Source organism: Microtus ochrogaster, chromosome 8 (genome assembly GCF_000317375.1).
Source record: "Microtus ochrogaster isolate Prairie Vole_2 chromosome 8, MicOch1.0, whole genome shotgun sequence".
Taxonomy (NCBI): domain Eukaryota; kingdom Metazoa; phylum Chordata; class Mammalia; order Rodentia; family Cricetidae; genus Microtus; species Microtus ochrogaster.
In genome coordinates this window covers 33,779,570-33,794,764 of record NC_022015.1, presented here as the reverse complement: position 1 = coordinate 33,794,764, position 15,195 = coordinate 33,779,570, and the positions used below count along the sequence as shown (strand labels likewise).

The 15,195-nt window shown below is 54.1% G+C and overlaps 2 protein-coding genes across 2 annotated transcripts in view; one reads left to right on the top strand and one right to left on the bottom strand.

Annotated features, from left to right (window-relative positions):
* Positions 1–631: 631 nt before the first annotated feature.
* Positions 632–6,407, top strand: Sigirr (single Ig and TIR domain containing). The gene is made up of 10 exons (XM_026781478.1): positions 632–783; positions 2,436–2,577; positions 3,652–3,850; positions 4,264–4,394; positions 4,476–4,616; positions 4,880–5,023; positions 5,126–5,228; positions 5,305–5,455; positions 5,608–5,797; positions 6,089–6,407. The coding sequence occupies exons 2-10, from the start codon at positions 2,571–2,573 to the stop codon at positions 6,247–6,249; spliced, it is 1,227 nt and encodes a 408-aa protein (XP_026637279.1). The 5' UTR covers positions 632–783; positions 2,436–2,570; the 3' UTR covers positions 6,250–6,407.
* A 926-nt stretch (positions 6,408–7,333) lies between these two features.
* Pkp3 (plakophilin 3) overlaps positions 7,334–15,195 on the bottom strand; it is a 10,274-nt gene continuing 2,412 nt past the window's right edge. The window contains exons 3-14 of the mRNA XM_005351493.2: positions 13,626–13,705; positions 12,863–13,494; positions 12,652–12,775; positions 11,938–12,142; positions 9,749–9,923; positions 9,111–9,228; positions 8,868–9,038; positions 8,580–8,765; positions 8,096–8,249; positions 7,727–7,919; positions 7,546–7,633; positions 7,334–7,369 (exon numbers count right to left, since the gene is read on the bottom strand). Of these exons, the coding sequence (XP_005351550.1) occupies positions 7,334–7,369; positions 7,546–7,633; positions 7,727–7,919; positions 8,096–8,249; positions 8,580–8,765; positions 8,868–9,038; positions 9,111–9,228; positions 9,749–9,923; positions 11,938–12,142; positions 12,652–12,775; positions 12,863–13,494; positions 13,626–13,705 (2,162 nt within the window). The remainder of the gene's footprint in view (positions 7,370–7,545; positions 7,634–7,726; positions 7,920–8,095; positions 8,250–8,579; positions 8,766–8,867; positions 9,039–9,110; positions 9,229–9,748; positions 9,924–11,937; positions 12,143–12,651; positions 12,776–12,862; positions 13,495–13,625; positions 13,706–15,195) is intronic.

Here is a 15,195-nt window from a genome sequence, read left to right as displayed (position 1 = left end):
AGAGGTGAGTCATGCCTGGGGCTTGTGTGTGTGTCCGTGTGTGTGTGTCTGTGTGTGTGTGTGTGCAGATAATGTAATTCTTCCTCTCCACTCCTGAGTATGGTATAAAAAAATGAGAGTGTTGCCAGATTTGGAGCACACCTTTAATCTTAGCACTGAAGAGAAAGAGACAGATGGAACTCCGTTTGTTCCAGGCCAGCCCAGTCTACATAGACTGTTCCTGGTTGATCAGGGCTACACAGCAAGACCTGTGTCCAAAAGGCCGGGGTGGGAGGGATGGAGTCTAGGAGGCACGCCTCCTATCCAGTGTATATTTAGGATGATTCTGGCTAGGGGTCTCCTCGCCAGGATGTCTTTACATTGCTGTAACCTCTGCCACTTGAGGTAAACACCTATGCTCTAGCACAGGAACAAATGGAGTGCTTAGGGGCTGGGGCAGTCCTGGGAGGAAGGGGCCTCTCAGAGTTACAGGAAGAGCCAGGCAAGGCGGGGCAAGGACTGCCAACAGCCCGCCCCACCAGGGGAAGGGGTGGGTACCTGGGTGGGGTTTAGGCTTAGGAGAGGATGTGACTGTAAGGCCAGGAAACTAAGGGGGAAAGTTCTGACTAAAATATATATCAACAAAAGCCAGGTCCTCGCCCAAGCTTGGTGATGCATCGTGGGTAGCCACAATACTGTGGCTCCTCTCTGGGGCCCAGCAGAGGGGACAATTTGCTCACAAGTTCATGTTACTGACCTCAATGATCATCTATCTCCCCTCTGGAGGAAAGATCCGGAAACCAGGTGACTGTGCCCTCCCTGTTGCTCTGAGTGATCCTGTGGCCTTATGGTCTGTTCTTGGAGGTAGGCTCGACTGAGGAGAGGCCCATGGTGCTGAGGTGCATGAAGACACTGTGTGTGTGTGTGTGTGTGTGTGTGTGTGTGTGTGTGTGCACGCACATGTGCGTGCTTATGGCCCCTGAGATATTTGGGAGTGAGCCTGTGAGGTGAGGTGTGTGCGACCCAAAGCCTGTGTGAAGAGCAGTGTTGTATGGAAGACACATGTGTGCGCACTGGCTAGGGTGAACTCAGTGTGGCTGTGTAGGGGCCAGAGAGGCTGCGCATGCATAGAATGTGAAAGAGAAGAGGGCACAGGAGAGGGCACTGCTGCCTCAGTGAGTCACATCCTGGCGGGTTGGTCTTGATTTCTGGCAGTGTCTGCAACTGCCTTTGCAGGGGTCAAGGTCTGTCTTCTGAGCTTGAGGAGATTGAGGGCTATGGCAGGACACGTTCTGGGACCTGCTGGGCTGGGGTATGTATTTCTGGTCACTCTGAGGAGCCAATTGAGAAACCTATCTTCTACAGACCCTTGGTAAGTAGTTTAGCTTCCAGGATTGTAGTAGGACTGCCCTTTATCCTAAAGGGTTTCTGGAAGGATCACCTTGCCACCCCTGACAGTGATGTGCCTCTTCCTGAACTAGCTCCCAAGGAGATTGATGTCTAACCAAGCTGGAGATTTCTGGCTGAGCAGTACCCAGTGCAGAACAAAGGGAGACAGTATTTAAAAAAAGCCTCTGGGGCCTTGGGTATAGGAGGGGCATCTGAGGCAAGCTAGGCCCATGGTGTTGGGGCTTGACCCCATGTTCCTGCTGCCCATGTGTCTGGGTAGCATGGAGGGAACCAGGCACTCACTGAAATGTGTAAAGAGAGTGAACTCAGGGTGCCAAGGAAAGAGGGGTCACCTAGGGTCCTGGGCAGCTAACGAAGACCATCCTGAATGTTCCCTGCAGTCGTGCCATTACAGGGCTTACTGAGTGCCAACTGTGTATAATTGCTGTGAGCTGAGAATGGCCCAGGACCGTAGATAGGAGTCATCTGTGTTTGGGGTACCCAGAAGGGGTTCCCAAGGCCCTTCAGAGTGGCCTCTATACTAGCTTGGTCCCCATTTACCTCTTCTGGCCCAGATGAGCCTCAAGGTGTCGCCAGGCGTGGCGTGTCCATTAACATTCTGATGCATGACTGTATCCAGAGCAAAAGCTCACATCTGGATTTCACTTATGTTTCATATCCCCTTAGTCCCTGGGTCCTGGCCAGGTGACGAGCACCCATGCACCCACCTGCATTCAGCAGCAGTCCATACAGGGGACAGCCAGGAATGAGGCTAACTGCTATCTCCTGAGGTTAGATCCTTTTTGGAGCATGTCTGCTGTATCCCTGGGTCACCACAGTGGCTCCAGGACAAGTGAAGGTGGTCCATGGGACTGCCTCTTCCAAGCAGAGTCTGCTCCAGCCTTGTGATATCTAGGAGTTCACACAGTACTCTGAGACTGGCCGAAGTTGCGAGGAAGCTGTCTGGTGTGCAGCCAGCACTCCTGGTGGCTGACGGTTACTGGTTAACTCATCCTGTTCCTGTTTAACTTGTCCCCTGGGTATGGGTGACAACCTCTGACCTCCAGGTACCTTGTCCAGCTGGCTGAATAGACAGAAAGGAGTCCTTCTCCGCCTTCAGTGGACCCATCTGCTCGGTTAAGGAGCCCCCGTGGAGCCAGGGGTGGAACCAGTGTTCGGCCCAAAGAGGCCCTGGAAGAGCCATGGCAGGTAGGCAGGTCAGAGGAGGCCACAACCAAGTCTCCACCCCAGTTTCTGTCTGTGGGAATGTGTCTGGCTCCACCTCGCACGCACCCTCCGCTGAGCTGTGCGCTTGAACACATGCCAAAGGTCAAAGCCTATGCTCATCCCTTCTCTCTCGTAGTTGGTTTTGAACTCAGGGTGGGCAGGGATGATGAGAGCCTCTACTTCTCCTGTTCAAGGCCTACAGAAGAGGCAGACAGGAATCAGTAAGCCTGCTGGGCATGGTGGCTCATGCCTTTAATCCCAGCCAGCACTTGGGGAGGCAGAGACAAAGCGAGTTCCAGGATAGGTAGGGTTGTTACAGGATAGCCCGGGTTGTTACACAGCGAAACACTGTCTTGAGAAAGGAAAACAACAAAAAACAAACAAAAAAAGAAATCAGTAAGCCTAGGAGTCTCAGTTTGGGGGGAGGGGGGTCTTGGGTGTGGGTGTTAAATGAGATGATGCGATGTACCTCTCCAGCTTCCTGCGAGGATCATCATCCTCAAAGATGAAAAGTTTAGGCCTCAGAGAAGTAGAAGGGCAGGTCTGTGGTTAGTGGAGGGGGATTCTCGAAGCCCAGGCCCCAGCTTGCCCTGTCCCTGTGAAAGATGCTAATATATGGATTCTTTCAACTTTTGGTGCCCATAGTCCCTGCAACTCTTCCGTAGAAGCCAGCCAGGCTGAGGAAGGTGAGAGCTGGCCCTGCTCTGAGGGGTAGTGTGAAGGCTGGACTAGTGTCCCTTAGGGTTAAGCCAACAGATAGGCCCCTGTGGCCGGGCTGGCTCAGCTCAAATATGGATCTGGCCACTCCTCTCCCTGTTAATGTTCCCCCGGAGCACAAGGCCGGCCGTCACATGAGAGCCAGAAGAACACAATTGGTCACTACTGAGAGAGGAATGCAAGCCTGGGCCCTGGCTACAGGACCTGTGGATGGTGCAGTGTGATCACTAATACCACTCCCCTGTTGCCTTGGACTTTTCCCCCTTGATCACAGAGCATCTATGAACAGGATGAAAGACGGCATCCAAGCATGGCTGACCTGTGGTTCTCTTTCTGCAGGTGTCTGTGACAGGACCCCCAATTTCCTCTCCCCGTCTGAAGACCAGGACTTGGGGCCTGCCCTTGGCAGTGCAGTTGCTTTGAATTGCACAGCATGGGTGGTCTCTAGGCCCCAGTGTCCCCAGCCCTCAGTACAGTGGCTAAAAGATGGTCTTCCACTGGGCAATGAAAGCCACTTCAGCCTCCATCAGGACTTTTGGTAAGAGTCTGAGGTGTCCAGGATTAGAGTAACCACCAAAATACTCCACGGCCAACAGTCTTCTGACCTACACCCTAAACCATAACAACCTGGACAAGGGCTGGGTAGTACCTGTGCATACCTGAAATGGCAAAGTGTTCCCATGGACACAGATAGAGGCTTGACTTTGGGGACAGGTCCAGAATTTCTTCATGACACCTGTATATATTTTGTAGACTGGGCATAGACTCCTAAGTCCTGAATGGGTTGTTTACTAGCTAAGCCTGTAACCAGAGAATCCCCGGGAGCCAGGCCCAAATTCTGACCACTGAGCCCAAATCTGCAATCTCCCTGGGTGGATCCCAGACAGGTGGGACTTGGGCGTCCACTGATGTTCTTGGTCCCCAGGTGAGGGTATGGCCTGGTTTTCCCAGGGACAGTGCCAACTTCTCAGAGGTTGTGTCCAGTGTTCTGGTGCTCAACTTGACCAATACTGAGGACTATGGAAGTTTCACCTGCTCTGTCTGGAATGTCAGCTCCCACTCCTTCACTCTTTGGAAAGCTGGTAAGGAAGTTCAAGGTGGTGGAGAGCAAGGGTTGCCTGAAGTCCCAAGGTTAAGGGAATAGTAATTCTCCCTGTCTGCAGGCCCTGCTGGCCATGTGGTTGCCGTGCTGGCCTCCCTCCTGGTCCTGCTGGTGCTGCTGCTGGTGGCCCTGCTCTATGTTAAGTGTCGCCTGAATGTGCTGCTTTGGTACCAAGACAACTATGGGGAGGTGGAGATGAATGGTACGTGGGGTCCTGCTTGGATTAGGGCACAGAATTTGGCCAAGGGCCTTACTGAGGTACCAGAAGCATGCTGGGTTCAGCCCTGGGAGGAGGGAGCTCTAGGGGGCTTTAGGTGTACAACCTGGAAAGGCAATGTCTCAAAAGGACACAGATGGGTCAACAGAAGGAAGAGTCCTGGGGTCTGGCTCACTTGTTCAAAGGCATAATGGGCATGGGGTAGGGGTATCTCTATAACTGGCCACACTGAATGACCTTCTCTGCAGATGGAAAGTTATACGATGCCTACGTGTCCTATAGCGACTGCCCGGAGGACCGCAAATTTGTGAATTTTATTCTGAAGCCTCAGCTGGAGCGGCGTCGGGGATACAAGCTCTTCCTGGAGGACCGTGATCTCTTGCCGCGCGCGGGTACCGCCCTTGCCCAGCCTCCTGGTCCCCACCCTGTTCCCTGAGTCCCACCCTTGTCACTGGCCCCGCCTCTCATCCGCGGGCCCACACCCTTGCCCACAGAGCCCTCTGCCGACCTTCTGGTGAACCTGAGCCGCTGTCGGCGCCTCATCGTGGTTCTTTCAGACGCCTTCCTGGGCCGGGCTTGGTGTAGCCAGAGCTTCCGGTGCGTCGGGCGCTTGGCTTGGGGTGGGGGACCGGGAGACCTGGTCCTGCCCGGCCTGACGGTCCCGTTCTCGCAGGGAGGGACTATGCCGCCTGCTGGAGCTCACGCGCAGACCTATCTTCATCACCTTCGAGGGCCAGAGGCGTGAGCCCATGCACCCCGCTCTCCGTCTCCTGCGCCAGCACCGCCACCTTGTGACTCTGTTGCTTTGGAAGCCTGGCTCCGTGGTGCGAGGGCTGAGGGTTTGGGAGAGGGTGCCTGAGGTGCTGGAGGGCCAGGGCACCTGCAACCAGCAGTGCTCTTTGGGTCTGGGTGGCTACAGGTTTCCAGTTCGTAGATCTCGATGTGTTTATATTGACGTTCCAAACCTGGCCCCCAGACGCCTTCCTCCGATTTTTGGAAAGAGCTACAGCTGGCACTGCCACGGAAGGTGCAATACAGACCTGTGGAGGGAGACCCCCAAACGCGACTACAAGATGACAAAGATCCTATGCTAATCGTGAGAGGAAGAGCTGCCCAGGGCCGCGCCATGGAGTCAGAACTGGATCCAGACCCTGAGGGAGATCTGGGTATGCTCATCTGGCCTCAGTGCAGATCGAGGGGTCAGATACAGCTCCAGGTCTTAGTCAGGCATGGAGAGAGCCTGCCTCCTGTAGGGGTTTGGCCTCTACTGGCAGCGCTCCTAATTGCCTCTTACTGGGGAGATGTTTTGTCCCTAAGCCTCTGTGGGGGAACTTCCAGGGTTTCTAATGTCACTGTGTCTGCTGGGTGAGCACAGAGTAACCCTTCTGATCACAGATTCTAGAAGAGCGATGTAGACACGGCTGTAGACATGCAGCTTCAGGCCTTGTGTCCTGCAGGTGTCCGTGGACCTGTCTTTGGGGAGCCACCAACCTCACTGCATGCAAGCAAGATCTCCGGAGAAGGCCCCGGCAGTGAAATGGACGTCTCCGACCTTGGCTCTCGAAACTACAGTGCACGCACAGACTTCTACTGCCTCGTGTCTGAGGATGATGTGTAGCCCTTACCCTAGCAGCCCAGATCATGGGGCCACGGCAGCAATTTCCAGGGTAGAGGCAGGCACCCCTTCTCCCTAGGACCGTAACCCTCGCCTGTAGCCCTGGACCCCTCAGGGAAGGAGTGTGGCTCCAGGGTCTCACAAAATAAAATCCTCTTTGCTCCCGCCTGGGCCTGTTTCTCGTCCTGGTGGTAACTGCTAGGAATCCCGTGGCTTCCATGGAGAGGCCCTGGCCTTTCATTCATTTCGTTGTCTCCAGCACCAGGTTTCCCAAGCTGCTGTCCACTCAAATCTGCCCTCCATCCTCAGCCACCCCGGCGTATCCCTTCTTGGTTGGGAGTGTGACTGTCCCTAGCCCCTTCTCATCCAGACAGGTCTTTCAGTAGGAAGCTACCGTTGATAATTTTACACGGAAAAATGGATAGCCCTGTTTCTGTTATTACCGGACTACAAACCTTGGGCAGCCAGTCCGATCCTCTATCCTGGGTACCTCCTAGCGCCAGCGCAGGGTAGACAGGCTGTTGGATGTGTTTATGGTATGGCTACTGCTCATGAAGTATGGATACTGCTGTGTCTATGCTTCGGATAGCAGTAAGGCTGGCTATCCCCACTGTCTGTTCCTTCCCTATCCTGTGTCTTCTGCTTTGGGAGGCCTGTGTGTGATGCTGGAGTGGTGTCTTCTGGAACAGGTAGGCATGTTTGGGGACAATGCAAACCTGAGGATCTGTGGCCAGTCATGGAAACACGTGGAGCCGGGGCTATGTTCAAAACCACTTTATTCCCAGTGTTGCTGTCACAAGGCTGTCAGGCCACAGGCAGCCTCATCCCTGCCATTGTGACTAAATCACTACCCGAGCACCAGACCAGCTCAAGCCCTGCCCCCCTTCCCCTGCCCTGCAGAAGCCAATCAATCCCCAGTTGCAAGCCCCCATCCTTTCCTGGTGGCCCTGGCCCGTCAAGGGCACACACAGGACTCCTGAGATAGAGTGGTCCTGTGGCCATCAGCTCCTCTTCCATAGGCTGTGGAACAGCAGGAACTGAGCCTATCTCTTGGAAGCTGAATCACTTCACCTCCAGGAGGCTTCACTTATGGTCCCAGAAAGTCCTCCTTCCGATAGCCTTTCTGCAGGGGAGAGGGCACAGGGAGATCAGGACTGCCTTTGCTCTCCCCATAACGTTCTAGGCAGAGCCTGGGCCCCTTGTCTCTGTGTTCCAGGCTTGTGTCCCTCCCTTGGTGACCTGCATCTTGCACTGGACTCCATGCCCCGAGACCCTGTTCCCAGGCTCTGTAAAACATACCGCCCTGAAGTCACGGTGGAGCTTGCTGTACTGCCAGAGGTTGGCCAAGAGACTGGAGGCTGCCCGGGAGGACTTCTCACTGTCAGGGCTGGAGGCATTCAAGAGGGTTAGGGTCAAGGCTAGGAGGTCGGGTGGTAGGGTGTACCTTGGCCACGTTGCCGTGGGTTGGGTTGTTCCTCACCTATCCCTCTTTTTTTTTATGAAGACCAGCTTCCGAAGCCCATCAAAGTAGAGCAGATCCCGGGCAGCAATGGGACTGGCTACCACAAGGTTGTTGAGCACAGCTATGATGTTGACCAGCACCTCCGCTGGGGGACACTTCTCACCCACACTGCCAGGGAGCTTTTCTATCAGGTGGCTCACTACCTTTGTGGCTGATGAAAGAGGTTAGGGTCAGTCTGACATATTCCCTGCCGCCGTGACACCCAGAACACCTGCCTACCCAGGGGGCTGGCACACACACACCTCCCACTCTATCTGACTTGCTAGCCAGAAGCCAGCTCCTTGGGAGACACGGGCTGTGTGCTGGACCAGGGACAGAACAACTCACACATCTCGTCCTTGTTCCTGGCGTTCCGAGACAGGTTCCGGATGAGGCCAGTCAATGAGCGCAGTTGGTTGTGGTCAGCGGTGCGAACTCGGTCCAGCAAGGGGTTCAGGATGCGCTCCTGTTCCAGGGCCAGGCGGCTCAGCACACCTGCCCACTGCAGGGAAAGGCGGGGAGTGTGGTGAAGCCCAGCAGCACCTCAGCCAGCCCTAGCCAGCCCTGTTCAGGACTGAGGCAGAACCACGTCTTCACTTCTTGTCTGCTACCCCTGCTTACTCTGCCAACTCAGGACACGACCAGGTAACCCTTCTACTCAGAATATCAGAACCCAGATCCAGGGCCCCATTCCTCAGGCTGAGCATGGGTCTCATGTCTTACTCTTAGGGATCTTTCCCCTAACAGACCATGAACTGCTAGGCCGTGGTTCCCATCCATGTGCCCTAGTGCCCAGCACAAGACCAGGAGTGGGGCTTCTCAGCTCACTGACCCTGCGGTCACCCGCGGTGATATTCTGCAGCGCTCCTGCAGCCGCCTCTGTTGTGTGCCGGTTTAGTTCACAGCGCTGCAGCAGTCGGTTGTACAGCCCCACGATCTGGGGACTCCACAGCCACTCCAGGCCCTTGGGATCCTTAGATACTTCCGCAAAGGTGAGTGCATCAGCTGTAAGAGGAAGCTGAGTGGGAGGATACAGGGGTCAACCTGGGCCAAGGGTGCAACTGAGGTCAGGGTATCAGACCTGCACCTCCTGTTCCTGGTCTCCCAGGTCTGTGCTCACCTCACGCAGCCTCCTACTCTGTGGTGTAAAGCAGCCCACCACTTCACCAGATGGTGCCCCGGGCATGTCTCTGCGGCCCCGGCCTTCAAGCCGCTGCAGTGCTGAGGGCGGCATCTCATCATAGAGGCGGTAGGACAAGTTCCTCAGCACACATACCGCATTCTCCACACTCTGCAGGGAACAGAGGGTGGTCAGAGTGGGCCGAAGCCCCTGGACCCCCTTGGCTTACCAGCTGCCCCTCACCTTGTCCTCACACTTGCCCACGTCCAGGGCATGGTTGATGTAGGTGACCAGAGCATCCACTAGCCCATGGCACTCACGCATCTTCTGGCGAGTGGCCTGGGAGGCTGAGCTGAGGTTCCTGGGGATGGAGGCAGATCAGAGCTCCCCCAGAGATACCCACACAGTCCCCCCAGGGACCCTAGAAGTGCCACCTCAGAGACCCTTAACTTGAAGCCCCTGTCCTGGAGATGAACTATCAGGCACTGATCTTTGTATACCAAGTTGGGACTGGCCCTTGTGACCTCCTGTTCCTAGGCCCTACCAGATACTTCTGGCCCTGCCTTCTCATTACCCATCCCCCAGTCAACTCTGCAAAGTTTAGGAAGATGGATATCAGGACAAGGGACTTGATTTAATGAATCATAAAGCTCCAGGATGTCCTGACATCTATACCTGGCAGCTACACCTGGTCTAGCCCACTCTTCCCTCAGCCCCTAATCTTTTCCCTGCTGTTTACTTCTCCCTGCAGGCTTGTCTAACTGTCCTTGTCATTTAGGTGTCAAAAGAACATACTTCTTCTAGAAGCTTCCCTGATGCTTCTCTGGCACCCGGCTGTTTCCCCTCAGCATCTCCTGTCCCAGTGCCTCCACTTAGCACACCTGAGGAAGCCAGTAGCATTGTAGAAGATTTCTGCCTCAGAGGCATTCTGCTGGATGAGGGGGGGCCCACCTGCCCCTGACAGGGGGCTTAGCACCAGGTCTGTGAGCTGCTCCAGTGTATCTCGGGCTAGACGATCCTTCAGGTGGTCACTGGAGGACAGATTCCACAGGATCCCTGCACAGAGGAGGCCAAGGCTGTGGTTAGGACTGCCTCCCCGGGCCTACTGCTCCCTCTGGGGATGGTGCAGAGGAGGCTGTCCACATCTGCTTCTTTTTAAAAAATATTCGTTTATTTTTTTAAATTCCGTGTGTGCCCATGCATGGGTATATCACAAGCACATGAGTACAGGTACCCGTGGAATACAGATGTGGGCGGCAGATCTCCTGGAGCTGGAGTTACATGCAGTTATGAGCTGCTTGATGTAGGTGCTGGGAACAGAACATGGGTCCCTTGGAAGAGCAGCAAACACTTATTCAGTGAGCCATCACTTCAGCTCTTGGCCTTACTCTAGAAATCCACTGGAGAGGTCGTCAGGGTGACCCTTGGAAGCATGGAGCAGGAGCAGAGCAAGAGAGACAAACAAGGTGTGGGCATCTGGAGGCCTGGGAGTGAAGTGACTGGAGAGAGCCTGGGCTGGAAGGTGTTGTTTGGTGCTAGAGCCCTTGAATGCCCTGCTTGTATGCATGAAGCCTGCGCACCATACCTAGCACCACAGAAAATAAGGACAAAAATAGAGTTTGACACTATAGGTATGGCACTTGTAACCCCAGAATTTAGGAAGCTAAAATAGAAAACTTGCCATGAGTTGAGGCTATCCTGGGGCTACATAGAAACAACTGCCAGGGATAGTGGTACATGCCTTTAATCCCAGTACTTGGGAAACACAGGGCAACCTAGTCCACGTAATGAGTTCGAGGTCAGTCAGAACTACATAGTGAGACCCTGTCTTGACAACAGACAACACACACAACAATAACAAACACCACCACCAACAAGGTCTAGGTAGAAGGATTGCCATGAGCTTATGGCTAGCGTCTATACATAGTGAGATGGAAGCCAGTTTGGTGTGCAGAGGGGGACAATACAAATGGGGTGGAGTGGGCTGGAGACTTGGCTCAGTGGTTATGAGCACAGGCTGTTCTTCCAGAGTGCCTGTGTTTGTCTCCCAGAACCTACATGGTGGCTCACAATCATCTGTAGCTCTAGTTCCAGGTGATCTGATGCTCTTCTGATCTCCATGGACACGGGGCATACACGTGGCATACAGACATTCATGCAAACAAAACATTCATACACGGAAAATAAAATAAGTAAATAAATTATATATATATATATCAGGGAACAGAGAAATGGCTTAGTGGATAAGAATATTTGCTGCTCTTGTAGCGGACACAGATTTGTTTCCCACTACCCACATGGCTTTTAATGACTGTGACTCTAGTTTCAGGGAATCCACTGCCCTCTTCTGACACCCGGTAAATGGTGCATATGGTAAATGAACATACATACATGCAGGCAAGAACTTCATATACATTAAAAGTAAAACGAATCTCTAAAAACATAGTAAAATAAGCCAGGCATAATGGCACATACCTTTAAAGCTACAGGTAAATGGTGCATATGGTAAATGAACATACATACATGCAGGCAAGAACTTTATATACATTAAAAATAAACAAATCTTTTAAAAAATAGTAAAATAAGCCAGGCATAATGGCACATACCTCAGCACTCAGGAGGCAGAGGCAGGCATAGTTCTATGAACTTGAGACTAGCCTAGTCTACATCATACCTATCATGTAGTGGGCTACATAGTGAGTTCCTGTCTCAATAAATAAGTAAATGGGTTGGCACAGTGGCTCAGAAGGTAGAGGAGCTTTCTGATCAAGCCCAGTTACTTGACTTGATTTCCCAGAAGCCATGGTTGAAGGAGAGAACTGACTGCCAAAGTTGTGACCTCTGACCTCTACATATATGCTTGTGGCATGCATGCAGATACACACAGTACTAATAAATAAGAGAAACAACAAAAAACTCAAACAACAGCTCTCCTCCAATTCAGTATGGGAAGGCATAAGATAAAGACAGACTGTTGAGAATAAGGAAGGGAGAGAGGAGCATCAGGGACAGGACAGGAGAGAGGGCAGAGGATGGGGACAGAATGAAGAGGCTGGAGGGACCAGGGTACCTGTCACATTCTTGCGTAGCTCATCATCCTGCTCTCGAAGTGTCCGCAGCAGCTCAAAAATGCCGTTCTCTTCTACCAGCGCCAGCTTGTTGTCTGCATTGTCATAAATGAGGTTGCGCATGGCACCCGTGGCGTGGCGTTGCACCTCTTGGTTGGCGTGGTTAAAGAGCTTCACCAGTCTAGGCACCGCCTGAAGGCTGCGAGCCTGTGGCATATATATACAGATGTATGTGGGCATATGCAGACTGAAAATGCGTGCAGACATGTCCACATGCATGGAAATAAGTGCGTATGTGTGTAAGTCATCCAGATGGTACAGGTGATATATATGAAGTTTGTACATTAACATGTGAAAATGTATTTTGGGGTGCACATGATGGAAATGGTGACTATATACGCTACAGGCGTATGCAGGGCTGTGCATATATGGAGGTAATCTTAAGTATACGGCGATGATGTATATGTATGTGCCACAGGTATATGTATGTAGGTGTATATCGATGATGCAGGTATACACAAACAGGACTTGACTGCCCATTCTCTGCTGAGGGTATGGAGAGGAGGTTTGTCCAGACAGTCCAGTGATCAGCAAGGACAGCCAAGGACCAGAGGTCAGGGAGGGTTGGGGGCTGGTAAGAACAGTCATTGAGGGCATCCAGGGCCAGTGGGGCATTCATCAAGAGATAATAGGGGGCAGTCAGTGGGATATGTCACCTGCTTCTTGGCCGCTGCATCACTGTAGCACCTGTGCTGGATGTAAGCCGCTCCCAGCACCTGCAGGTTGGGGTCTGAGGCCATGAGGTACTTGACTGCTGAGGGCAGGTCAATGTCGTCAAAGCTGTAGAACCAGGAGTGAGTCAGTGGTCAGGCAGACCTTAGGACTGTGTGGTACGATCCCTTCCCTACTTCAAGCCCAGCTCCTCACCCACTGCTGAGCCTCTGTAGCGTGCGATGGCCTGTGTAGCTGTCCAGTCCACGTACATCTGGCAGGTGGCCTGAGTCAGCCAGGCTAAGACTGAGACTCCGCACAGATGGGGCTCGGGCCACGGGTTCCAGGCCAGTACCTGACACTGACCCGGTACCCCCACGGCTTCGGTGGCTGCTCTGAAATCTCTGCAGAGTTCGCATGGCGGGGGCACGGATGGTCCGGCTGGGTGGACCCTCAGTGGCCTCTGACCAGTCCAGGCCTCCTGCCCGGCTAGAGCCAGAGCTGGCCTGGCGCTCATAAGCATAGGCCCTGTAGGTGGAGGCGGCTGCAGGTTCCAGTTGCTCAGATACCACGCTGTAGCGGTCGTCCAGGCCCCCAGGCCCCAGCCTCAGTGAGCGCAGGGATAGCGTGTCATAGTCGGCTCTGCTGGCTGCCCCACCTCGTTCATGGAAGGACACTGGCCGGGTGGGCATAGGTGGAGTGGGCTGGGCACCCCCATATCCCACAGCCCCAAAGGCACTGCCCCCATTGTGAGCAGAGCTCAGCCTCCGACTGCAGCTCAGGTCCACGGCTGAGCGGGAGGACCAGGAGGCTGGGCTGTAGGCCGGCTTGGCGATGGGCCGGAAGGTCTACAGGAGGGGAGGGCACAGTGAAGGCATATCTGGGGTATACCTGGTGCCCCCCTTCTGATCCAGAGCTCCCAGCCTCCCCTGTGGAGCCTCCCCCTCAGTGTGAACTCAGAGTTGACTCCCTGACTCACCGAGGTCTTGTCCCCGCTCAGGCCCTGGGATCGGGAGCTGAAGCCAGCCTGCATAGTGTGGTATTGGCCCCTGGGCATGCCTGTGGACAGGGACAGTGACAGCTTGACTATGACAGAGAGCAAAGTGTTGGCTTTTCTTCTGCCTTCTGCCAGGGGTCTCTGACCACAACCCTGAGACTGACATCAGGCCCAGAGCAGGGAGGCCAGGTGGGCTTTGGGGCTAATGCTTTGCCCATGGCTCTGCCATGGTTGCAGTTTGGTTTCACCTAATCTGTCCTGGTAGACCCCCTTTCCCTAGAACTCCAAAGTTCCTTCTCTCAAAGGAGGTCAGACAATTCATCCTGCTGACCTCTGGCCTGCCTGGAGAATACACCAGGGTCTCCGTCAGCTGTCCAGTTCCCGCCAGAGCACAGCATCTGGCCCCCTCCAGGAAGCCGGCCCAGCCTGTCCCAACCCACAGTGACCTCCGTTGAGCTCCTCCTGTGTCCAGACTTCATCTGTACGACAGTCACAGGGTAGTGACACTGTACAGGCCAAGGATGCAGTCTCTCTGGGTCCATCTGCTCTGACGGACACTGGGAAAGCCACCTGGTAGAGCCTGAGGCAGGGACCACACCCACCCTATCCGGTCGTATATTAGTTGAGGGCTGGGCGGCAGCCCAGCTCCATGGTCAGTGGACGGGAAGGTGATGAGTGGGTGGGGAAGCCGGTCAGAAGCTTGGCATGATATGTAGGTGAACGAATCGGTTTGGAGGGAGAGAGGGCGGTGAAAGGGGATTACATAGGAGGACAGAAATGGGTAACTGGCTGAAGAGAGAGAGTGGGTGCAGAGGCAAGAGGCAGACACGAGACCATCCAGGAAACATCATCCAGAGAGCTGCTGGTGACAGTAGGCAGGCCTCAGGTGGATCAGCCTCTGCCTGGGTCTTCTGCTTTGGGGAAGGGCTCCCTGAGCAAAAGCCACTACTATAGTACGGGTATGGGGAAGGGGCCTTCACTCCTCCCAACCCTACCTAGGGGGTGGACAGTCTGGTGTTCCCCAGACCCACCCAGGTTAATGAGGCTTCTAGGCAGGGGCTGTTAACCCTTTGACGCTAGTGAGGGCCAGCCTAGGGGGGCACACCCCAGCCTGGGGACCTTACGCCCACCCCCAAATTACTATCCTCCTCCCCCTAATTGGCGGGGTAGCCAGGTGATAATTAACCCCTCCCTGTGTCCTCCCCCACCCCATGACCCCTGGGCATCGACTTGGCTCCCAGTAAGGCTTCTACTCAGAAGGATTTCGGGCAGCACCCCAATTTCTGACCAGTCCTTCTGCCAGACAGCCCTCTCCCTCTGGCTAGTAGCTAGAGGCCATACATCATGTGGACCACTGTGAACTGAGGTCTGGACCTCTGAACAGAGGTTCATTGTAATGTCTAAATTTAATTCCTGCTGTTGTAGCCTGGCAGGTAGGGAAATGAATGAGTTTTTGAAATGACTGACTGCCTTGAGCCCAGCATGTCTGAGTGACCTTTTAACACACACACACACACACACACACACACACACACACACACACACACACACA

Excerpts from the sequence above, each read along its gene's own strand:
- Sigirr (XM_026781478.1), top strand. Across the intron at positions 3,851-4,263 it reads AGCCTCCATCAGGACTTTTG|GGACAGTGCCAACTTCTCAG; the intron begins GTAAGAGTCTGA and ends TGGTTTTCCCAG. Across the intron at positions 4,617-4,879 it reads TGGGGAGGTGGAGATGAATG|ATGGAAAGTTATACGATGCC; the intron begins GTACGTGGGGTC and ends CCTTCTCTGCAG.